The sequence below is a fragment of the Carassius auratus genome, chromosome 39 (genome assembly GCF_003368295.1).
Source record: "Carassius auratus strain Wakin chromosome 39, ASM336829v1, whole genome shotgun sequence".
Classification (NCBI taxonomy): Eukaryota; Metazoa; Chordata; class Actinopteri; order Cypriniformes; family Cyprinidae; genus Carassius; species Carassius auratus.
The window spans coordinates 292,859-319,913 of record NC_039281.1 but is presented as its reverse complement, the minus strand read 5'-3'; the positions used below and the strand labels follow the sequence as shown (position 1 = coordinate 319,913).

General features: G+C 37.0%; 1 protein-coding gene across 7 annotated transcripts in view; it reads left to right on the top strand.

The window, feature by feature from the left end:
- The window catches only part of LOC113057582 (rap guanine nucleotide exchange factor 2-like), a 103,732-nt gene that overhangs the window by 19,759 nt on the left and 56,918 nt on the right, over positions 1-27,055 (top strand). For all 7 annotated transcript variants that reach the window (XM_026224989.1, XM_026224987.1, XM_026224991.1 and 4 more), the window contains exons 2-3: positions 14,814-14,884; positions 15,828-15,884. In XM_026224989.1, coding sequence (XP_026080774.1) covers positions 14,814-14,884; positions 15,828-15,884 — 128 coding nt within the window. The remainder of the gene's footprint in view (positions 1-14,813; positions 14,885-15,827; positions 15,885-27,055) is intronic.

Sequence of the window (27,055 nt, the reverse complement as noted above, 5' to 3'; positions counted from 1 at the left end):
CTCTGTCATGGGATCTGTGTCCACTGGGCCCCCTGCCTCCATTTGCTAGCCCTGTGACAGAAAGAGGTCAGTTGAAGCGCTCAGTCTGGGTCAAGGCTGACCTTCAGGACAGGCACCGTGTGTCCTCCTTGGCTGTATATGTGCATTGTTGAGGTGATTGTTAAACAGCTCATGGCACATGAAAAGGGCAGATCTTCTTTAAAGGGGTGGATGCAGAGCGGGTAACAAAATAGCAACTGATTGTTTTGCCTGACAAAAAACATAATTTGTTGGAAAATAGCACCCTCTTTGTCACTTTGCATTATGGGGAGGAAACTATACTAGTTATATGGAAAATGCTGTGATGAACACACAACATTAATAGGATGTGATGTAATTTGATTTGGAAATCTATTATCAAATATTGGTGTGTTATAGTACCATTCCATAGTTTGGGGTCCGTCCGGTTTTTTAAAGAAATTCATTCTTTATTTAATAATACATGATTTCTGAAGGATGTGACCCTGATGTCTGGAGTATGGCTGAAAATTCAGCTTTGCCATCAGAGTAATAAATTCTGACAATAGAAAATGTGAATAGAAAACAGTATATGGCAATATTTTACAATATTACTGTTTCTACTGTGTTTTGATCAAATAAATGCAGCCTTTGTGGGCGTACAGTGTATATATACAATTTTCAGGTACACATTGAGGCATTTTTTTACACTTATGGAGGAAACAGCCAAACACATTGGCTCTGACCCAAAATGTAGTGGGCTGCCTACATAGGATTTTAAGATCTCGTAGGTGTGCTCCTGACATGCAGGCTGTTTCAAAGTGTAGGCGGAATAGATAGCTTCTTTTGGCCAAATTCTAAGGCAGAGAAGGCAATTCTAGAAAACACTAGAATCCGAGTTAGCTGACAAATCGAGCGGAATGGGAATTACAAATATAAAACATTCAGTACTGACAAGTGATGATAAAATAGAACCAGTCTCATTAAAAAATAACCAATTGACCAGTATTTGAGTGTTTTCTGCATTTTTATGAATATTACTGTTCATAGGTTACGGGGTCAGTATTGTATTTATATTTTTTTGTAATGCTTTTGAAAGAAGTCTGTTTTGCTCACCAGGGATGCATGTATTTGATCAGAAAAATATAGTAAAACTGTAATATTGTTTAATATCATTACATTTTAAAATAATTAATTTCTTTATATTAAATATGTTGAATTAAATTGTAATTTATTCCTGTGATGGCAAGACTCAATTTACAGCCGTCATTACTCCAGTGTCTCAAGATCCTTCCGAAATCATTCTTTCTGATATGCTGATTTGCTGCTCAAGAAAAAAAGAAAAGTTGAATTCATTTTTAAATGTCTTCTGCCCCAAACTTTTATTTGGTAATGTATGTTTAGTAATGTATGTGAGCTGATGCTATTTTAAAATCAATTATCATGCCTTAATGATTTGATACCTTCTCTGTGTCAACGATGCCACTGTTATGTATCACTATATAATATGACTTGATTTAAATGTTACTCTTTATGGTCGGTATAAATTAAGGTCATTGCATTTAGACGTTGATTATGTCTGCCCAGGTCACTCCTTTCTTTTTGGATGTAGTGTCTGGATTTTGATTAAACCATGCAGATACCCAGCAATCCCCTGCCAACAGCACTATTGAGCCTCATGTTGGGATGATTGTCCTCATCGGACTGATGGGTTTTAGATGCCACCTGCTTAGATGGCTGATCCCAGTGCTGTTTATTGCTATAGAGGGAAATAATTGATGCTGATCATGTAGATACTTAGACTGCCGGTTGCCATGGTCACAGTGATGCCTTGAGTGGAATGTGAAGAGCCTCTTGACCCATTCAGAATGTGTCGTAATGGGCTGCATTCAAGATGTTGAGATACAAAGCGGAGAAGAGGCATTTGAAGTAGCAAAAGCAGCAAAACACTTTAGTTACTTATTCTTGCAGTCACTGTCTTAGACAGCCAGCATGCATGCTATCACAGAATATAAACCAGTGCAGTGTGCTGGCACTGCACAATGGCATTAGACGGCACATGGCAAAATACTACCATGTTAAAATAAAAGCATGTTAATTTTACAGGGAGTTGCTCATAGAATTTGCTGCTTTGAGCTGGTTTTGCTGATCTCCTGGTTTTCACTCCTAGTTCACTCAAATATGGAAATGATTTATTTGCCAGTGCTGCCAACTGTCATTAACATGTCATTATTTAGTCATGTGGTTCCAAACTTTCTTCCTTGGAACTTAAAACCAAAGACTTTTCAATGTGATATTCTTCTGAAGCTATAAAGTATCATATCTTATAGGGCTGGGCGATATGGAGCAAAAAATATATCTCGATATATTTTGCTATATCTCGATATACGATATATATCTCTATATCTTTACAGGAAAAATAACCCCCCTAAAACTACTGCAAAAACAAATATGCCAAATATTACATGTTTAGGGCCCTATGAAACGTTTTATTTTTTTCTTCACCATATGCTTTATTGTTACCTAATTCTGTGTTTTAGCATGTGTAATTATTTAAATGCATAAAAACAACTTAATTAGTTAAAAAAATCTTAAAATAGCCTTATGTGAATTTTTTTCCCTTCAGAAATTCTGTGTATTTACATTTTTCTGGTTGTCAAATGAAGGCATAAAACATTTATTTAATTTATCTTTTAATTATTTAAAATTAAGCAAACTTTATTTTTTGGTAAACAAAGGGGATTTACTATTAAAAATAAAACATGGAAGAAATGTTGTGTGATTATTCCTTAAAAAATATGTTCATTTCATTTTAATAATAGTAGTAGTGGGCTATCTACATTCTGCTGTACAATAGTAATAGATTTCTGTCAAATACTTTTATTTTGACGGGTTTACCTTTACAGTTCTGTGTATGTGATACTACAGTCTATGATGTGATATGAGCTAGTTTTACTCAAATCAAATGGTCAGATGCTCATGAAGTGACTCTCGGTGCAGTTCTGGAGATGTTCCTCATGTGTTCACATCTTTATCAGTGAGAGGAAAGACGCTGAAATCAGCGCGAGCATCACGCGCTTCCGTGTGTTTAATGAATGAAGACGCTCTTCTGCGCCATTCGTTAACACAGACACTCAGAACATGCAGGATTCATATTTAAATAGACTTTTCTGGGTTAATATTTGCAGATATTAGTCTATATCGCGATTTGATTTAAGTGCATGAACTACTTTTGATAATTCATTCAAAATTTAACCAATTCCGTGACATTCCGCGTTAAACTGTAAATACCGTTTTTATGACTGGATTCCGTCCGCGTTTTCTGCATCGCGGAAATCATTGGGCCCTACGTTAGACAGCTGCCTTCTGTTCGTCCTACGCCTTAAAACCGAAGTATCTCCATATAATGGAGCCAGTTGTCCTTTTGTTTTTAGACTTTGTTTTTTAGACTAGTTCTATACATGCGAAGGGAGTGGGGACAAAAGCAAGGAGGCGGGGGCGAGCACAGCACAGAGAAGGCAAAGAAGCAAAGTGGCGGAATCAGAATTAAATATAAACAACATATCGATATATACGATATGTCAAAATCCATATCGTGTTTAAAAAATATCTCGATATATTTTAAATATCGAGATATCGCCCACCCCTAATATCTTACTATATACTATATTTTACTATTTCTACAAACTACGATAAAATAATACAATGCAATTATATAAAAATATATTGAATGTATTTAAAATATTTTTATTTTATTCTTCTGAAGCCATATTGTATAATGTTAATATAAACATTTCTAATATGTTTCCAGTGCAAAAAACCTCAAAATGTTCTATTCATTCCATACTGAAGTAAAAAAAAAAAAAAAAAAAAAAAAAATATATATATATATATATATATATATATATATATATATATATATATATATATGTGTGTGTGTGTGTGTGTGTGTGTGTGTGTGTGTGTGTGTGTGTGTGTGTGTGTGTGTGTGTGTGTGTGTGTGTGTGTGTGTGTGTGTGTGAGAAGAGATGCAATAACTATCATACAGAATTATATGAAGCATTATTTTGAACTGGTTATTTTTGTAAAAACTGACAAAATGTCTACAATTTGGAAAAGATAGGGTCTCTGTTGTCATTGTTGTCATGCCAAGGACTTCTGCTCATATTTGCTGTATTATATCTGAGCTTCTTTTGTGATGTGTGCAGAACACTTCGGATAGGCTTCACAGGTACAGTCTCATGGCTCTGTTCATTGTGTTTCGTGAAGGGTTTAGTCAAGCCGCTGCTGCTAGACAGCTACTGTTGTTTGCTTTCATCATTCCTGCTCTACCTGGTCTCAGCTGTATTTGTCGCTCAGCTTGTTTCCACGGAACCCACTGACTCCCACGAGAGTTACCTAATTAACTGAGTGCCCTGGGCTTCACATATTGTGTTTGCCCAATCACAAAACACAATGGTACCTTTGTCACGAAGCACTCTGGGAGAAAGTAGTCACTATGAAAGAGAGGACAAAGTGTATGCAAAAAACCTGGCGTTTAACTCTGAACCTGGCATCTGTTGGAAAATTGTGCCAGAGGCTCAGCCTTTTGTCGAAAGAAACAAAAAATGTGTGGTTTTTGTAGTGGTAATTCATCCAGATTCTCAGTTCACCCTTTTTCTTTGTGTGTAAACAGTGCCCACTATGTGTGAATGATTCAGACCCAGCATCAAGACCTTTTGCTTATTATGGCAATAGTAATAATGATGCTTTTTATTTTTTATTATTTATTATTATTTATGATGCCACTCCCATTTTGTTGGATAGTTAATTCTAAAAAATATCATTATACAATGTTATTTTAGTGTTACTTATTTAATATTGTAGTATATAATTAATAATTTTTTTCTTTTTCCCATTTCATTTAAATTTGTCAACATTTTAGTAGTTTTATGTGCATTTGTAATTTATATTACTTTTTTTATATTTATAGGTAATATAAATGTTATATATAATTTAAATAACATTTTTTATGGACTGTTAAAAATAAATAAATTAATTAATAATAATAATATTAATAATCTGCCAGGCAATAATCTGTTAAGTGAAACACAATTAGCAAAAGTAGGTAAAACACAGGTAAAAAATTATTGCATATTAATGAAGTACATTGTACCCAGTTTTTACATATTTTTTTTATAGAGTGCATCTTTTTTGCTTTTATTATTTTTTTTTATGCATTTCAATTAAAGTTTTTTAAATAGTTTTAGTTGACAATAAAAATGCTAAATATTTTGTATGTTTTAATTTCAGAATTAATTAGGATTTCATCATGTTAAACTGATGAAAAATAGCAATAAATGACATTACTTCAAAATCGTCTTTTCATATTTGTTAGTTCAAAACTATTCCTACTCATTTAGAACAGAGTTGTAGTGGTCTCATTATGAACTCCTGGCAGAGACAGAGAATAAATGAGTGAAACCCCCTCATGGGGACACTGGGACTGAAGAAATGGGGTTCTGCACATTCTTTCCATGTTGAATTTAGTAATATTTGAGGGGGGATAAAGAAAGCCACAGTGTTCTGGTAGAGCTTCATTCCAGCCAGTAGAGGCGACAAGAAGAGAAGAAAGAGCTGGACACGAATCAATGAACTCTTACAGCAGCCTGACATCTAGTGGAGGATGTGTGTAGTGCACGCCAGCCAGGAGGTCCTTTGTCACTGTCACAATCTTATTGTTCTTTTTTTTAGGGCCCGAGCACCGATGGTGTGAGGACCCTCTTGTATCTGCTTTGTTTATTATTATTAGGGCCCGAGCACCGATGGTGTGAGGACCCTCTTGTATCTGCTTTGTTTATTAGGGCCCGAGCACCGATGGTGTGAGGACCCTCTTGTATCTGCTCCGTTTATTATTATTATTATTATTATTATTCTTCTTCTCCAAAATGAATCGCATTTTTGGGGGCCTAAACATGCTCAAAAAGTCATGAAACTTTGCACACACCTCAGAACTGGCGAAAATTTACGTCTGATATGGGTTTCAGAAGTGGGTGTGGCAAAATGGCTCAACAGCGCCACCTATACCCGTTCAACGGTGTGCGCCTCGAGCTACGTTTCATGTACATGTATGAAAATCGGTTTACACATGTAACTCTCCAATACCTACAAAAAAGTCTCTTGGAGCAAAATCCGAAACCCAACAGGAAGTCGGTTATTTCTAATAATATGAGCAAATTTTGTGTCATTTTTGTCATTTCCATGCGTTGCATTTTAACGAACTCCTCCTAGAGATTAATTCAGATCAACACCAAATTTGGTATGCCTAATCTAAAGGCCTTTGCGATGTTAAATTGCGAAGCTTTTGAGTTTTCGTTGAAGGGCCTGTGTGTGGCGGCCTGGTGAATTTCGATGATTCGCCATGAAACAGGAAGTTGCTATAACTCAGACATACAATGACCAATCTGCCCCAAACTTCACATGTTTGATGAGACTCCTGACCTGAACAGTTTGACATGACCATATTCAGTTATAGTCATAGCGCCACCTATTGGCAACAGGAAGTGTCATATTTTATGCTGCGAAGAACTACTCCTAGAAATGTTATGACATTAATGTGTTTTTTGTGGTCAGTCTAATCTAAAGGCCTGTGTAATGTTAAATTATGAAGATCTTGAGTTTTCATTAGAAGGCGTGTCCATGGCGCCGTGACAAAGTTCGATGTCTCGCCATGGTAGTAGAAGTTGTTGTAACTCAGGCATAAAATATCAGATCTTGACCAAACTTCACAGGTGTGATTAGAGTCCTTGCCTGAACACATCTGAAGGCCAATATTCCATTGGGTGTGGCAAAATGGCTCGATAGCGCCACCTATACACTTTCAATGGAGTGCGCTTCGAGCTACGTGTCACGTACATGTATGAAAATCGGTACACATATGTAACACACCAATAGCTACAAAAAAGTCCCTTGGTACGAAATGCGAATCCCAACAGGAAGTTGGTTATTTTGAATTTTCCCTGCAAAATTGGTGTTGTTTTTGCCATTTTCAGGGGTTGTACTTTAACGAACTCCTCCTAGAGATTTATTCAAATCAACACCAAACTTGGTCAGTGTAATCTTAAGCCCTTTGTGATGTTAAATTGCGAAGATCTTGAGGTTTCGTTAAAGGGCGTGTCCATGGCGGCCTGACAAATTTCGATGTTTCGCCATGAAAAAGGAAGTTGCTGTAACTCAGACATACAATGTCCAATCTGCCTCAAACTTCACATGTTAGATAAGACTTCTGCCCTTAACAGATCTACATGCCCATATTCAATCATAGTCATAGCGCCACCTGCTGGCAACAGGAAGTGTCATGTTTTACACTGCAAAGAACTACTCCTAGAAATTTTATGACATCAAAATTTTATTTTGGTCAGTCTAATCTAAAGGTCTTTGCAATGTTAAATTGTGGAGATCTTTAGACTTTGTTAAAGGGCGTGTCTATGGCGCCATGACAAAATTTGATGTCTCGCCACAGCAAGAGAAGTTGTTGTAACTCAGGCTTAAAATGTTCGATATTCCCCAAACTTCACATGCTCGATAAGACTCATAGCCTGAACACATCTGAAGGCCAATATTCCATTATAATGATAGCGCCACCTATTGGCAACAGGAAAATTGGCACATATAAGTGACTTTGACATATTCCACTTATATTAACGATTTGAAATGCATATTTCTCACCTTCACCTTTTTACTAAAGCCACACGATTGCGGTGAGCCCGGGTGCGAGGGCCCGTTCATCGCTGCTTGCAGCTTTAATTATTATTATTATTATTATTCTTCTTCTTCTTCTCCCGAATGAATCGCATTTTTGAGGGCTTTAACATGCTCAAAAAGTCATGAAACTTTGCACACGCGTCAAACCTGGTGAAAATTTTCGTCTGATATAGGATTCAGAAGAGGGTGTGGCAAAATGGCTCGACAGCGCCACCTATACTAAGAAAATCAACAGCCTTCCAGCTATGCTTCACGTACATGCACGAAAATTGGCACACATATGTAACACACCAATACCTACAAAAAAGACTCTTGGAGCAAAATTCTAAACCCAACAGGAAGTCGGTTATTTCTAATATTATGAGCAAATTTTGTGTAATTTTGGTCATTTCCATGTGTTGTATTTTAACGAACTCCTCCTAGAGATTTCTTCAAATCAACACCAAATTTGGTATGCCTAATTTAAAGGCCTTTGCGACATTAAATTGCGAAGATCTTGAGTTTTCGTTGAAGGGCGTGTCCGTGGCGGCCTGGCGAATTTCGATGATTCGCCATGAAAAATGAAGTTGCTATAACTCACACATACAATGTCCAATCTGCCCCAAACTTCACATGTTTGATGAAACTCTGAACCTGAACAGATTGACATGCCCATATTCAGTTATAGTCATAGCGCCACCTATTGGCAACAGGAAGTGTCATATTTTACACTGTGACGAACTACTCATAGAAATTTTTTGACATCAATGTCTTTTTTGTGGTCAGTCTAATCTAAAGGCCTGTGCGATGTTCAGTTGTGAAGATCTTGAGTTTTCGTTAAAAGGCGTGTCCATGGCGCCGTGACGAAGTTCGATGTCTCGCCATGTGAATAAAAGATGTTATAACTCAGGCATAAAATGTCCGATCTTCCCCAAACTTCAGATGTGTGATAAGAGTCCTGACCTGAACAGATCTGCAGGCCAATATTCCACGGGGTGTGGCAGAATGGCTCGATAGCGCCACCTATACACTTTCAACGGAGTGTGCCTCGAGCTATGTTTCACGTACATGTACAAAAATTGGTACACACATGTAACTCACCAACATCTACAAAAAAGTCTCTTGGTACGAAATCCGAATCCCAACAGGAAGTCGGTTATTTAGAATTTTCCCTGCAAAATTGATGTTGTTTTTGCCATTTTCAGGGGTTGTACTTTAACGAACTCCTCCTAGAGATTTATTCAGATCAACACCAAACTTGGTCAGTGTAATCTAAAGCCATTTGCGATGTTAAATTGCGAAGGACTTGAGGTTTCGTTGAAGGGCGTGTCCATGGCGGCCTGACAAATTTCGATGTTTCGCCATGAAAAAGGAAGTTGCTGTAACTCAGACATACAATGTCCAATCTGCCCCAAACTTCACATGTTGGATAAGACTCTTGACCTGAACAGATCTACATGCCCATATTCAGTTATAGTCATAGCGCCACCTATTGGCAACAGGAAGTGACATATTTTACACTGTGACAGACTATTTCTAGAAATTTTATGACATCAATGTCTTTTTTGTGGTCAGTCTAATCTAAAGACCTGTGTGATGTTTAGTTGTGAAGATCTTGAGTTTTTGTTAAAAGGCGTGTCCATGGCGCCGTGACGAAGTTCGATGTCTCGTCATGGGAATAAAAGATGTTATAACTCAGGCATAAAGTGTCCGATCTTGCCCAAACTTCACATGTGTGATAAGGGTCATGTCCTGAACAGATCTGAAGGCCAATATTCCATTGGGTGTGGCAAAATGGCTCGATAGCGCCACCTATAAACTTTCAACGGAGTGCATATGCACATTCAATGGAGTGCGCCTCGAGCTATTTTTCACGTACATGTACAAAAGTCGGTACACACATGTAACACACCAATACCTACAAAAAAGTCCCATGTTACGAAATCCGAATCCCATCAGGAAGTCGGTTATTTAGAATTTTCTCTGCAAAATTGGCATTGTTTTTGCCATTTTCAGGGGTTGTACTTTAACGAACTCATCCTAGAGATTTATTCAGATCAACACCAAACTTGGTCAGTTAAATCTAAAGGCCTTTGCAATGTTAAATTGCGAAGATCTTGAGGTTTCATTAAAAGGCGTGTCGATGGCGGCCTGACAAATTTCGATGTTTCGCCATGAAACAGGAAGTTGCTGTAACTCAGACATAGAATGTCCAATCTGCCTCAAACTTCACATGTTAGATAAGAATTCTGCCCTTAACAGATCTACATGCCCATATTCAATCATAGTCATAGCGCCACCTGCTGGCAACAGGAAGTGTCATGTTTTACACTGCAAAGAACTACTCCAAGAAATAAGAAGTTGTTGTAACTCAGGCATGAAATGTTTGATATTCCCCAAACTACACATGTTCGATAAGACTCCTGGCCTGAACACATCTGAAGGCCAATAATCCATTATAATGATAGCGCCACCTATTGGCAACAGGAAAACTGGCAAATATAAATTACTTTGACATATTCCATTTATATTTACGATTTGAAATGCATATTTCTCACCTTCACCTTTTTACTAAAGCCACACGATTGCGGTGAGCCCGGGTGCGAGGGCCCGTTCATCGCTGCTTGCAGCTTTAATTATTATTATTATTATTCTTCTTCTTCTTCTTCTCCCGAATGAATCGCATTTTTGAGGGCTTTAACATGCTCAAAAAGTCATGAAACTTTGCACACGCGTCAAACCTGGTGAAAATTTTCGTCTGACATAGGATTCAGAAGAGGGTGTGGCAAAATGGCTCGACAGCGCCACCTATACTAAGAAAATCAACAGCCTTCCAGCTATGCTTCACGTACATGCACGAAAATTGGCACACATATGTAACACACCAATACCTACAAAAAAGACTCTTGGAGCAAAATTCTAAACCCAACAGGAAGTCGGTTATTTTTAATATTATGAGCAAATTTTGTGTAATTTTGGTCATTTCCATGTGTTGTATTTTAACGAACTCCTCCTAGAGATTTCTTCAAATCAACACCAAATTTGGTATGCCTAATCTAAAGGCCTTTGCGACATTAAATTGCGAAGATCTTGAGTTTTCGTTGAAGGGCGTGTCCGTGGCGGCCTGGCGAATTTCGATGATTCGCCATGAAAAATGAAGTTGCTATAACTCACACATACAATGTCCAATCTGCCCCAAACTTCACATGTTTGATGAAACTCTGAACCTGAACAGATTGACATGCCCATATTCAGTTATAGTCATAGCGCCACCTATTGGCAACAGGAAGTGTCATATTTTACGCTGTGACAAACTACTCCTAGAAATTTTTTGACATCAATGTCTTTTTTGTGGTCAGTCTAATCTAAAGGCCTGTGCGATGTTCAATTGTGAAGATCTTGGGTTTTCGTTAAAAGGCGTGTCCACGGCACCATGACGAAGTTCGATGTCTCACCATGTGATTAAAAGATGTTATAACTCAGGCATAAAATGTCCGATCTTCCCCAAACTTCACATGTGTGATAAGAGTCCTGACCTGAACAGATCTGCAGGCCAATATTCCACCGGGTGTGGCAGAATGGCTCGATAGCGCCACCTATACACTTTCAACGGAGTGTGCCTCGAGCTATGTTTCACGTACATGTACAAAAATTGGTACACACATGTAACTCACCAATATCTACAAAAAAGTCTCTTGGTACGAAATCCGAATCCCAACAGGAAGTCGGTTATTTTGAATTTTCCCTGCAAAATTCTTGTTGTTTTTGCCATTTTCAGGGGTTGTACTTTAACGAACTCCTCCTAGAGATTTATTCAGATCAACACCAAACTTGGTCAGTGTAATCTAAAGCCATTTGCGATGTTAAATTGCGAAGGACTTGAGGTTTTGTTAAAGGGCGTGTCCATGGTGGCCTGACAAATTTCGATGTTTCGCCATGAAAAAGGAAGTTGCTGTAACTCAGACATACAATGTCCAATCTGCCACAAACTTCACATGTTGGATAAGACTCTTGACCTGAACAGATCTACATGCCCATATTCAGTTATAGTCATAGCGCCACCTATTGGCAACAGGAAGTGACATATTTTACACTGTGACAGACTATTTCTAGAAATTTTATGACATCAATGTCTTTTTTGTGGTCAGTCTAATCTAAAGACCTGTGTGATGTTTAGTTGTGAAGATCTTGAGTTTTTGTTAAAAGGCGTGTCCATGGCGCCGTGACGAAGTTCTATGTCTCGTCATGGGAATAAAAGATGTTATAACTCAGGCATAAAGTGTCCGATCTTGCCCAAACTTCACATGTGTGATAAGGGTCATGGCCTGAACAGATCTGAAGGCCAATATTCCATTGGGTGTGGCAAAATGGCTCGATAGCGCCACCTATAAACTTTAAACGGAGTGCATATGCACATTCAATGGAGTGCGCCTCGAGCTATTTTTCACGTACATGTACAAAAATCGGTACACACATGTAACACACAAATACCTACAAAAAAGTCCTATGTTACGAAATCCGAATCCCATCAGGAAGTCGGTTATTTAGAATTTTCTCTGCAAAATTGGCATTGTTTTTGCCATTTTCAGGGGTTGTACTTTGACAAACTACTCCTAGAGATATATTCAGATCAACACCAAACTTGGTCAGTTAAATCTAAAGGCGTTTGCGATGTTAAATTGCGAAGATTTTGAGGTTTCGTTAAAGGGCGTGTCCATGGCGGCCTGACAAAATTCGATGTTTCGCCATGAAAAAGGAAGTTGCTGTTACTCAGACTTACAATGTCCAATCTGCCCCAAACTTCACATGTTAGATAAGACTTCTGCCCTTAACAGATCTACATGCCCATATTCAGTTATAGTCATAGCGCCACCTGCTGGCAACAGGAAGTGACATGTTGTATGCTGTGACAAACTACTCCTAGAATTTTTTTGAGATTAATGTATTTTTTGTAGTCAGTCTAATCTAAAGGCCTGTGCAATGTTAACTTGTGGAGATCTTGAGTTTTTGTTAAAGGGCATGTCCATGGCGTCATGACAACTTTTGATGTCTCGCCACAGCAAGAGAAGTTGTTGTAACTCAGGCATAATTTGTTCGATCTTCCCCAAACTTCACATGTTCGATAAGAGTCCTGCCCTGAACACATCTGAAGGCCAATAGTCCATTATAATGAGAGCACCACCTGCTGGCAACACAAATATTGGCACAAATATGGAGTAAACTTTGATATATTCCACTTATATTTATGAGTTTAAATGCATGTTTCTCACCGTTCACCTATTTACTAAAGCCACTCGCTGCCGGTGAGCCCGTGTGCGAGGGCCCGTTCATCGCTGCTTGCAGCTTTAATTTCTTTTTCTTTTTTTGTCTGTTAAAGCAAGCATCACCATTACTGATGCTCATTTTAGGATTATGGTTTTGGACAAACTGTTAAGCATTAAATGTAACGCATAACGTGCCACACCGTTTGCGCTACAGTTATAAATGATGCATCAAATGATTTGGCTTTGTTGAAGGGAGATGTGCTATTACGTTTCTTAGCAGAACAACCCTAACTCCCCAAAATTTGATAAGCTCTTCTTTGCACTATCCAAATATTTTTCTATGATTCATTTTTCACATTATTTTTTTTTTTTGTTATATATGTGTGACCTTGGACCACAAAACCAGTCTTAAGTCAATGGGGTATATTTGTAGCAATAGCCCAAAAAACATTGTATGGGTCAAAATGATAGGTTTTTATTTTATGCCAAAAATCATTAGGATATTAAGTAAAGATCCTGTTCCATGAAGATATTTTGTAAATTCCCTACCGTAAATGTATCAAAACTTAATTTTTGATTAGTAATATGCATAGCTAAGAATTCATTTGGACAAATGTAAAGATGATTTTCTCAGTATTTTTTTTTTTTTTTTATTTTAAACCCTCAGATTCCTGATTTTCAAATAGTTGTATCTCGGCCAAATATTGTCATATCCTAATAAACCATACATCATCAGAAAGTTTATTTATTCAGCCTTTAGATGATGTATACATCTCAATTTTGAAAAATTAACACTTAAGTGTTACTAAATAATAATAATTATAATGTATTATATAATTTTTTTTAGATCTAATTATTTCTTCATAATTTCTCTCAATGCCTCATGCAGTGTTCTGCTTTTAACAGCAGGAGGTGACAAAACTTTAAGTAATTTTCTCTTCCGCCTCTTTTGATGCTACAAAAGATGGAGGTCACCATTAGATTCCAGTACAGTTTGTCCATGTGACCTTGCCCTCTGTAACCTTTGTATAAGGGACAATTTAGGGTCACCCACCCTCTTAAAAAAAATAGAGCCCACAAGACGACATTTAAGATGCTTTGTTGTTTAACCTTAGAGTTAGTACTTTAACTCCTATCAGGTCTGGATCTGCATCTCAGCATATGTACTAACAAATGACCAGAAATATGATCTATTCTGTTCTGGCCAAATCTAACCCAACCATACAGCCGTGTCTTTTCTCTTTCTTTCATTTCGGTTCTTATTTAGGAAACAATCCTTTAGTCTTAATAGGAAAACAAGGAAGCAGAGGTTTACTTGTGCTATATCAGAAGGCAAATGTTTGGCGAGCTGCGTGTTTGCATTTGTGTTCCTTGTCACACAGGGTCTCTCAGTTCATAATCAAATGCTTCTGTGTGTGAGCACAGAACCTCTTTTGTCCTCATCACTATCCCAGCATGCCTTTGTGAGCACAAAGGCGGCCCAGTTCTGGCGTCAGTGGTCTTGTGCGCGTGGAAGGGGACAGGGCCCGCTGTGTGCTCGGCCTCAGACACATGCACACTGTGACCGGTTTGTCTCAAGAACCACTTACAGCTCAAGCAAGACTCTCTCTGTTCAGTAGTTTGCATTGTACATATATATAATGTCCATTTTTGTTTCTGTAACTGCATTTCTCCATGTGTTTCAGCAGTGCCATTTTCTGTACCACTCTTTTCAATGCAATATAAAAGGCTTCTCAGCCTGCGCTGGGAATTGTGGGAGAGCGTGTGCTTTTGAATAGTGCAGATGAATAGACTTTGATCTTTTCTCTTTCTTCCTCTTCTTACCTGCAGGACCTGGAGATTGTATATTCCTACTTGCATGGAATGGAGGCGCTGTCCAACCTTCGGGAACACCAGCTGAGGTAAAACTGAAGGAAGGATTTGATAAATGGATGGAAAAATGCACAGATGTTTTCAAGGGGCGAGCAGGTGGTGGATGGTGCAGATAGCAATTTTATATTATTATTTTTTATTTTAGTTTGTTTTGCAAGTATAACAAAACCCAGTAAAATATTTGTTCTTTTTATAATTTGTGAGCAATTATTTCGTTCTTTTTAAAAATAGCAGTTTTGGACCGCTCTTTTTAGTTGTGTTATCCACTCGTGTTAATATTTGACCAATTATATGTCTATTTTTTATTTATTTTGCAAGTTAAAATATTAATGCTATTAATAACATTAATTATTTTAGTCTTTAGGTATTTGCATCGTCAGCTAAAATCTCTTTGTTTTCATGTCATTACATTTATACACATTTGGACGTGTGTATTTGGGGGGTAAAAAACTACTTTGCTACTCGACCACAGAGTTCTAGAACATTCCAAACCCTACCTGACCCTCCAACACCCCTTCAGTGGTCCGCACACATCTTCAGGAATGTGTCAGATGGACCTGGTTGACTCTTTACCCTCCAACTGAGCTGAACTTTCAGGAATGTCTTTTGAAGAATGTTTTTGTCCTTTGGAACGATTTGTTCTGTGAGGTTTACATCCGAGTTTGCTTAAACAGCACTTCTGGGGTAAACCAACACTGAAATATGTCATGCACAAACAGTTTGGTTTTGTCCTTGCTGTTCTTAACAACAGGCGGTCTCCATTGTTTTTCTTTTCCAACACAATGCCAACCAGAACCTGAATACCTACAAGACTTATGGTCCTGAAATCCATTTTGGTTTCACAGCAGGGTTTTTAATAATCGCAGACAAAAATATGAGGTTCATTGATTCTTTTGGAACCATTACGTTTAGATATGTCACTGATTAATGGTTCTCTCTCTCTCTCTCTCTCTCCTGTCCTCTTTTTTTCAGGATAATGTGTGAAAGCGTCCGCTACGAAAGACACGAAGCCAATGAAGTGCTCTATTAGTGAGTAACAACCATGCTTTCCATCCAATTTCTTTTTGTTTATTTCCATTATGCTTCTGTAAGCCTTTGTAGGATGTGCGACGCATAAACACAAATAATCTTCAAACATCGTGCCTCTCCAGAAGTGATGATAAATATAGCCTGCTTTTGAGAAGGCTTATCAAATTACAAAGGTGAGATATGAACTCTCTGAAGCAAAAGTGTTATATTCAGCGCTGCATGAGCCTTTTGTTGCGTTATAATGAGTATTCAAGTAGCTGAAAATGGCATTATGAGGAATACAGGGTTTCTGGGTGATACACACACACACAGCTATTGATCTACAACATCTAAGACACACTGACCCACTTTAGATTCGCCCTTCATCTGAAGAGCATGGCATGTGTGTTTTTAAAAAGTCCTCACTTGTATCCTCTTGACTCGGTTTGAAGTTTGTTTTGGCATTGTCTGACGCCCAACACTTCTTGCTTTTTTGGTCCTGTAGCCTAACACACTCACACACACACGCTCAAACAAATATAAATTCCCTTGGGTGGACCCAGACACTCCCTTCCAATTTCACACTCCATTCTTCTTTTCGTCTGGAGGAAGAAGTGTGTGTGCTTCCCTCCACGGGTCACTGCTCCTTGTCCATAAAGGGCAACGTCTCATTTACTCATCGTCTCTGATACCATCTAGACTATTGTGCCTGTGTAAAAGTGGAAAGTAGCTGCCATGTACTGTTAATTACTGCTGCCGAATTGGGTCATGTTTAGGCCAGTTGATGCTATGTAATATGTGCTACAGTTTAATCTCATTAACTTTTAATAGGTGCCAAACTGAATTGTGGGTCCGTTGCATCATGTCACGGGCATGGCTTGCGACTAGGGATGGGCATGATTAATTGACGATCGATAATTGATCGTTAAGATTTTTCTCGATCATGTTCATTTGTTATCGATTAATCGAAAGCATTTTTTTAATCTAATGCAGGTTGCGTTGCGTAGTGCGAGTCTTGAAGCAATTAAATGAATTTCACTGTGTGGCAGCAATTAAATATTTTACCACCAGGGTGCAATATTTGACACCCTACTCGGTTATCTGTGATCTTCCGTTTTGATTTCAGAGAATAATCATGAAGATGTCACGGCAAAGTGTGGCGTGGGACCATTTTGATTTAAAAAGCGAACTAGTTAACTGCAAACATTGCGATGGGGTGTTTAGGAACAACTCGGCCACGACTCAAATGATGTACCTGTGCATCCCGGCAACGTCAGTTCCCTCAGAGTGGGTGTTTTCGGCGGCTGGACTGACGGTCACCATGGTTGCGGTCGCGTCTGACACCAGATCATGTCAACATGCTTATACGGTATTTCTCAACAAAAATCCGTAGACTCGTGCAGAGGTTGTATGCTAGTTACTAAAGTCAGTTATTTTTCATGAGGCTTTAAGTAGCATAATTTGTTACGTTAGCGTAATTGTTAGGAAGGCTAATATCTGGCCTTTTCTTCTGGCTTGGATAGTTTTGAGTTACATTTTGACAAAATCTGTCAGATCTAAGTATTATAATGTTTTTTTTATGTTATTGTTTAACATGATTCTTTTATCATTATTATTATTTTGGAACAAATGAGGTCTCTGTTTAAGAACGCCTGCTAGCAGCTGCAGGTTCCGCTGCTTTAGAGCACTGCATATGCACGCGGATATATGTTCGGTTTGCCTGAATGTAGTTTAACTGTCTGCCACAAGTCGATCTTGTAATAAATGTCTCACCGAGGAAAAACACGCTGTATTTTTGTATTCATTGCATTTTTTAATTATAAAAATTAAATAATTAATTATATTATAAAAATATTAATGATTAATCGATAGTCGATCGTTAATTCTCCCGACGATCGACTAAGAAAATTTAATTGAATGCCCATCCCTACTTGCGACAGAAAATAAAGGCAAGAGCAGAATGATGGGTGGCAACTATTTTTGCCACATAAAACCTGTATACAGGCAGCAAACTTTTCTTGAGATTTCTGTTAAATGTGTAAATTAATAATTCCATTTTCAGTTAAATTTTTGTTAATAGTTTAAATAAACTTAATTGAATTCAAAGTTTAGAACCAGAATATGCATTGTTGGAGTTGCATTTTCAGGATTAACAACATTAAAGAGCCACACAGATGGGAAATCAAAAATTACCTGTATTACAGTGTATGATGTAGCTGTCCATCAGTGTAAACAATGTGCAAAGTAATTAAACCAAAAAGTACACGATTTATAAAGTTATTGGCTTTTAAAGTAAGGAGTCGACTTTGAATCGCTGAAACGAGTCGTTATAGATTTTAAATCTTTTGCCCATCTCTATGTAAGTCACTAGGGACACTTTGCATAATAATCTCCGCCTACCGTCTTGGGAGAAACGGAACTCTGACCTAAATCTGACCTTCACAACGCGAAGTATGATTATGAAGTTATGTGTTTGTTTTCTCCCGAGCGTCTTATCAGTATGTGTGCTGTCTGCAGCCTTTCTCTGCGCTGATCGTCATTTACAAACACTTCATTAAAATGAAGTGTAACTCCGTGAATACTCAACGAAGAGACATGAGAGAGATATCTATAGAAAGCTTGACATGTCTACTTTAAAACTAAACAAGTGCTGCCGAAAATATTCTCCATATATAATCCATATGAAAACAACGCGATGTCCGTTTTTCACGTCTCCCTTCATTATATCTAATGTGACCATGCCCCCGCGCTGAACGCGCTATTCAGATTCAAACTGATGCGCGCGACTTCAATACACCCACACAGAAGAAAAAGCAGCGAGACTGTTCAAGTTTTTTATTTTACTGTTTGCTTCGCGATGAGAGGAATAAGACATAATTTACCCCAAAAAGATGCTAACGCATTGTTTACCATGAAGTTGTGTGCGGAACAACCAATCAAACCTGACTATGTTAGTTGACCAATCAGAACACAGTATGCTACCGAAAGGTGGGGTTTAAGGAAACTGAATCTTTTGAACAGCTTCGCGCGAACCGTTTGGGGATCTCTGAGAATTGAGGTAATTTTATAATGATATTTTGACAAAATAACAATGTTTTTTAACCTTGGATGGATTTAAACCTATTGTACAGGACTTATAAACAGTAATAGGAAGCTTAGAATTTTCATCTTACTCTGGCTCTTTAATGAGTTTGGGCAGCAGGAGAATGTCCGTTGAAGAGCATTACTACAGGGCCTTTCGCACCGCTTTAGGTTCAGAACTAAATCTACAGTACTAAAGTACTGGAATGATTTTGCCCAGACTGTCTGTATGTGTGTCCATTTGCTTCAATAATTTTAGGTGGAACTGTAATTTAGATTGGCTGTTGTTAACTACCTGTACATTAAATTGTTTAAAATGTACATTTACTATAATCGGTATTTTACAATTCTGTGTCTGTAGGATTTTCTGCATTTTACATCATTTCAACATAGTTCAGATACAGATAAAAAAAATAAAATAAAGTTTTATCAAATTTCAAACTTTACATCTCAGCCTTTAAACCGTTTAAGAAAAGGAACAAGACAAAAGTAGGCTATAAATAATTATCTTAATTTAAAACATAAACCTATATTCATATATCTTACTGTCTTGATTGTTTAGATTTGTAGAAGGCACATTAGCTTCTTGTCAATGTGTGTTTAAATAAAATAAAAATACTTTACCATCTTCACATTGGCCTGAGCATAAACAGCAGATTAAAAAGGCAAATTACTTCTCTGCCAGTAGGTGGTGCTTTTGGAACGGCAGAAATATAGAGGTTTCCCCAGTAATGCAAGTCATCAAAGACTACTCAAAACTCCCAGTGGCAGACTATATAAGTACTAACAATCCACTGAGTCTGCTACATCAGCCTTGACGCCGTTCCTCAGCGACTCACTCCACTGTTTTTTTTATTAGACAGCTCGCTGTTTTAAAGCTCGGCACTAATAATAATCTTCAGACTTGTGTGTGCTGCTGATTTCCCTCAGGAACAAACCACTCCCACCGCAACAGCACCAGCCTCTGAAAATCATGCTTTCTGAGATGCTATAACAACACACTTTATATACTTTATTTTTGAGCAGGTTGGAAGGACAAAAATATCACTGGAGTTTCTAAAAATAATATTGATAATTGTTTTAATGTTGTTACTGAGGCACATTGATTTTTGCTTTCTGTAAATAATGTTTGAGCAGTTTTTAATTTTGTTAAGTTGAAAACCTCAGGGACTTTGCGCATAATTATGTTAATAATGCTTTTAAACAAGAATTAGACCTCAAAGTCATAAATTAAGACAAAATTATTCTGTTTTAGTGGATGATTGATATAGATTTTTCTGTGATTCATATTCCAGTGGTCAATATAGTAGATTTTGTTTTTCATTACTTATCAGATGTGTAAAAATCAAGAAATTTCAGAAATGCATAGTTTTTGCATGTCCTATCTTTTGATTTAATGTCAGCATTAGGGTTCGATCTGACAATACAATGCTTATCACAGAACATGTTGTTATACATCACAATAACATCATTGGATTGTGATTGAAATTTGAATTTATTATTATTATTTTTTTTTACAAAGTAGTTCACATCTACAGTGTTACAGGTTTGTGCCTTAGAAGTAGTGCAAAAACATAGTCTTTATATTATTATTATTATTATTTTGCTTTTAATTTCTTTCAACACTAAAACTTTGTTTATTTCCAGGTTAAAATGGATAATAAAAAATTAAAAAATCGAATCATATTTATAAAAAATAAAATAATAATATTTATATTTATATGAATGCATATTATACTTCTGGTATACATACTATACTCTGAACCATATTCGTTTAAAATCATAAATATCTTAAATGATCAATTTAATGGGACTTTGCAAAATAAAAGCTTTCATGTCACAATAATAAGAAACATTTCTTCAGTAGCAAAACAGCATATTATATTTTAAAATATATTCAAATAGAAAAGTTACATTAAATCGTGATATTTCCCAATATTACTGTTATTTACTGTATTTATCAAGTAAATGCAGCCTTGGTGAGCATAAAAGATTTTTGACCGGTAGTGTGTATATATAAACATAAAATAAAAATAAATGCCATTTAACTAACATTTATTATTGAAGAACTGAACAGTCTCTGAGCTCTATAGTAAGATGACTTTGTGTTCATCTGTGTTGTCACACTCTAGTAAGGCTGCTGTCATCCCACCATCTTTGCACTGATCAGCCTCAATAGAAATGAAATACTATAAATGCCTTTTATGTGTGTAAGAATAGCTGTTGACTTTTGAGTTCTTAGAAAACATTCTCATAAAAGTATGTGTGTGTCTGTATGCGAGTGTGTGCACGCAGGAGTACTGCTTGCTAGTTGCCTCTGTGATCCATCATTCTGTACCCTGGTCTGATGCACACACACACACACACACACACACACAGAGAAAAACTCTGCAGAAGGGTTCTCTCCTACAGTCATGGCCACCAGCTGCTATAGAGAAGGTTTCCCTCTATGTATTCTACATCTCTCTCTACTCCCATCAGAGATGTCTTAAAGGGTTAGGATGCTTCTGAGCACACAAAACAGTTCAGACCAAAAATGAAGGCACATCAGCACGGATCAAACCATAGTTGTGTCTTTGTTTGATTTAAATGTGCATTTATGGTTATTTTATAATTTTGTTAACTTTTTACAATAAAACTTTCATAATGTCACTTAAATATTACTAATAATTGCTATAACAATATCAGTAACTTTGCAAATACACTAGCTCATTTAATTTTTCTATATTATTTTAGTTTTAGCAAGAAATATATAATGGCTGTCATTGTTAACAGATATTATTTAAACATTTAAGGCGGTGTATTTTTCTTTATATTTAAGTTGGTTGTAAATGTTTACAATAATCATGGTTTCTGACAAAATTACTCTGAAATTTTAGGGGTGTAAGAAAATATCGATACACATGAGTATCGCGATATTTAGTTTGGCGATACTGTATCGATTCTCAAAAATGGAATATTGATATTTGAATCATTATTAATCATTAAAAATCAAACAAGATTCATGGGATACATCCCAACCACTAGATGGCACTCTTCGTCTCTGAACAGCAGTGAGAGTAACAGGAAATACTAGCATTAGGGCACACCACTAATGTTAGCATTAATATCGCTGCTAGTAATGGAAGATAAAAGAATTGTCCCTGTTCCTGGTTCGGTGTACAAAAATGAAGGGTGCTGTGATTTAGGCTTGTGTGGTAATGTCCAATGCAGGACCGTGGGAAGAGGGGCTTGCTCGTGTGAGGAGGGGTAAGGTGGGCAGTAGGGTCGCTGTGCGGCGTGGCCGCAGCTGCACCTTTCTCTCATTTTGGGGGCGTTTTGTGCAGTTGTGGCGATGCTCGCGTCGTGGCTTGGTGATTCCACGCAGAACATAAATACAAAATGAAAAACCTGTGAAATCCAAGTGGTAAGTTTTGACATCTGTATTTATTTTATTGTTTTACAATTGTTTTGTTTTATTGTTTTACAATTGATTCTTTAGGAATCCTGTATGCACTTTTTTTATAAAAAAAATATAGATTTTATATATGTATTTATATATATATATATATATATATATATATATAGTATTTTTTATAAAATACATTTTAGACGTATTATACATTTAACTAAAGGACCCTGCAGGCACTTTAATTCCCAACACCCTCACCCTTTACTCATACTGCACAAAAACTGGGTCAATAACTTTCAATGTTACAGGGACTGATTATTGCAAATGCAGATCCCAATGTGTTCTGGTTAAATAATTTTTATTTACTTATTGCTAAGGTTTGCATATGGTGGTGTGTTCTTACAACATATAGAACTACCAAATTTTGCTACAAGTTTGAATGCATCATACAATATAAATGCTGTTAATAGTGTTCATCGTCTGTTTGATTATGTCTTTAATTGATTTTTCCATACATTTCTGCCATATGCACATAAACGTGACAGTCACCACTGATAAGCGACGACTAAATATCGTAGAAACATAATTTTCTGTAAAGTTGCTTTGCAACAATTTGTATTGTAAGAAGCACTATACAAATAAACTTGAATTGAATTGTGTTCTTAATGACAGCTTTCCTAAAAATATATCCAATTCCTAAAATAAGAAATATCCCAATATATCACCCTGCTTACAGTATCGCAATATATCGCATCGGAACCCCTGTATTGTGTTCTGGTGATTATATCACCAGATTCTTGACAATACACAGCCATATAAAATATCAGTAATTGTTGCTACAGTTAAAGGTGCAATGCGTAATATTTACAATGATCTATTTACAGAAATGCAATATTTAAAAAAATCTGAGCGCGTTTCATCACTTTTGTTGTTTTTGCGAATAAAAGACTGACACAATAATGAACATATTAACATTCACAATAACATTGATTTATTTAATAATTAAGTAAATATAATTCCATGATTTATCTTTGTAAAGAAATCTCATTGCTCTCAGCTGTCTCTGCAGGGAGGGGGGAGTGGGGGACTGAGCCATTGGTTGCAATTCCTAACCTCTAGATGCTGCTAAAATTTACACAGTGCACCTTTAATAAAATACAGTATAACGTTAGGAGAATCTTTTTTGATTTATTGCATGCAAATATAAAACAAACAAAAAAATTATAGGGCCATTTACTGTAAACAACAATTTATTTTAAAGTGAAAGTGAAACTAGCAGCTTTAATGAAATGCACTAGGCTACAGGCGTCTCTCAGTCTGCACCATACAAAATGATCGTTATCTGCCTTATTTTTATGCATCTCTAGTGGCTACAATGGTGTGCATTTGTAAAGGGATGAACACTTTAATACAAGGCATGCCACTTTTTTATGACAAATATTAATAGCATTATATTTCCTATTATTTGTCTATGGATTTTAAACTTTTAACCAAGAATTTTCTTTTAGGTTGACTGAAGATTAGCAGATAAATAACTCCCAGGGATGAATGCATTAAGTCCATATTACTCCAAACCATGCCTGACTTCCTGCTCTCGTTTCTGCTCCCCAGTCGTTCCTGAGGGGCTGGAGGCTGTTGCTGTGTGCTTGATGAGCATTTGATGAGCGTTGGAAGTGTTTCAGTGACCCAGTTCAGTCAGCGCTGCTCTGTTGATGGTGCAGAACGTCCTCACGCTCTCCGTCTCTCACCCTCCATCATTCCAGTTCTCTCCTTCTCTCTCTGCATTCTGCTGATTAATAATTGAGTGTTTCGCTTTTTTGTCTGCGCACGCTCGGGGAAAAACGATTAAAAGAGGGAGCGGAAGCGGCAATGATGAAGGGAGCGATGCAGAAGGAGAACGAAAAAAGCAAGCAGCACTCGTGCTGCGTTTGAGAGCAGTCAGCAGCTGCCTCATTAGTCCTATAGAGACGATGTAGCGAGAATTTGTGTGTGCGATTTTCATTTAAACGGGAAACACCCAGAAGTTTGGAGAAGTGTTTTTGTACTTAATAAAGAAATCAATCTGTCAACAAACATGGACTTTTAAATGGATGGAATAATGTTCATTGATTAAAAGGGATAATGTAAGTGGCTACTCAACAAATAAGTATGTGAATATGAAATTCTGATTTGAGTTCAGACTGGGTGTGTCTGTATATTATTGTAAATTTTTGCAATACTACATGCAAGATGTCAGTAGTTGCGTTAAGTGCAAATTTTCCATGTGAAATGGGAGATGCCGGTTTCAGTTTCTGAGCGTTCCAATATACAGAGTTACATGGACGAAGAGAAGATTAGGAACAGTGGCCTTGGTTCCGGAAGTTTTTATTCTATAAGGATATTCATTTGGTTCATGGCTTGCAATTTATTAAAGAATTGCAAGCCATGAACCAAACCAACCAGCACCGAGGTGATTCATGAAAATACAAACTTTGATAAAAAAAAAAAAAAAGAAAATCTGAAAATTTGCTCATTTTGATTTGAATGTGGAAAAGAACTACAATCTTATGAAGCATTGTGATTAAATCTGTTAATTTAAAGATGGTGAGTATCAAAACATTTTATGTTTATTGTAGTGCTGTCAAAATTAGCGTGTTAATGCATGCAATACATTTTTTTCAGTTTAACGCATAAAAAATATTTAACGCAGTTAATGCAGGAGCGGAGCTACAGTAGGGCTGGCCACCCAAATCACAACTGCTGCTTCTGTCTCTTTGATTTTTGATAAGAATTGCATTTATTTGACACGTTATTAAGTTTGACACACATTCGAACTTCACCTAAAAATAAATTTCCCTGTCCTCTCAACCTGTGCTCGTAGCACATGCTCTTCAATTGGATGCACAAATGCACAAATAATTTCATATTAAACTACTAGCATGTAATGTCATAATTATATAGTCAGTTTAGTCATGAAGTTACCATAAAGTTGATTAAAGCTGCCATCAAACTGTGCATGTACTGTACAGTATATAAGTATTTGATATATAGAAGTTACAGAACATGTCTCTAAAATGCAGTGGTTTTCAAAACTGTCCTGGAGAGAACTAGAACTAGAACTAGTCTCCCTCATCTAACACACCCGATTCTACTCGTCAGCTCATTAGCAGAGACTTTGAGACCTGAAGTGGGTCAGAAAAGATCTGTGCCATGTTCATGCTCTTAAAGCAGCCAAAATATCCTAATAGCTGCTGTGATGTTTGTTCATCAAAGAAAAAAGGAGGAAATCAATAACTTTGTAGTTTTGGGAATTCATCTATATTTAATTTAGAATTTTGTGTTCTTTATTCAATTTCTGCATATTTCCTACTTGCTGAAGGGCACAGGCTGCCTAAATAAGACATTTAAGCTCTCTTAAATTAGAAGTCATTATTTTTTTAAACTCGAGTACATGTTAAAATTGATAGATCTCTGATTCTAATGTTGAATGGCTATAGTCAGTGGTTAAAGAGCCACACAGATGGGAAATCAAAAATTACCTGTATTACAGTGTATGATGTAGCTGTCCATCAGTGTAAACAATGTGCAAAGTAATTAAACCAAAAAGTACACGATTTATAAAGTTATTGGCTTCTAAAGTAAGGAGTCGACTCTGAATCGCTGAAACGAGTCGTTATAGATTTCAAATCTTTTGCCCATTTCTATGTACGTCACTAGGAACACTTTGCATAATAATCTCCGCCTACCGTCTTGAGAGAAACGAAGCTCTGACCTGCCCCACCTCCCCACACAGACACAGACGCTCTGGTTGGTGTAATAGCATCATGTCGAGAAGACAGTGTGTTTTTAATTGTAAAGGCAAGTTTGTTTTATTTTCACTGCCAAAGAATGAAAATCGGAAGAACCAATGGCTAAAATTCATTTTCACCACAATACCAGAGCAGTACAACAAAGCAGCGAAGTATGATTATGAAGTTATGTGTCTGTTTTCTCCCGAGCGTCTTATCAGTATGTGTGCTGTCTGCAGCCTTTCTCTGCGCTGATCGTCATGTACAAACACGTAATTAAAATGAAGTGTAACTCCGTGAATACTCAACGAAGAGAAATGAGAGAGATATCTATAGAAAGTTTGACATGTCTTCTTTAAAACTAAACACGTGCTGCCGAAAACAGATATTCTGTGATAAAGTAATCCATATGAAAACAACGCGATGTCTGCTTTTCATGTGTTCCTTCGTGACCACGCCCCCGCGCTGAACGCTCTATTCAGATTCAAACTGAAGCGCGCGGCTTGAATACACCCACACAGAAGAAAAAGCAGCGAGACTGTTCAAGTTTTTTATTTTACTGTTTGTTTCGCGATGAGAGGAAGAAGACATAATTCACCCCAAACAGATGCTAACGCATAGTTTACCGTGGAGGTGTGTGCGGAACAACCAATCAAACCTGACTATGTTAGTTGACCAATCAGAACACAGTATGCTACCAAAAGGTGGGTTCTAATGAAACTGAATCTTTTGAACAGCTTCGCGCGAACCGTTTGGGGATCTCTGAGAATTGAGGTAATTTTAAAATGATATTTTGAAAAAATTACAATGTTTTTTAACCTTGGATGGATTTAACCTGTTAACTGTCACTCACGTTTTTAAAGATAGACTTGAATGTGCATGATACAAACCTAAATTTTTATAATTCATGACTGAAAACATTTTGTAACATGATTTTGATGTGCCATTTACAT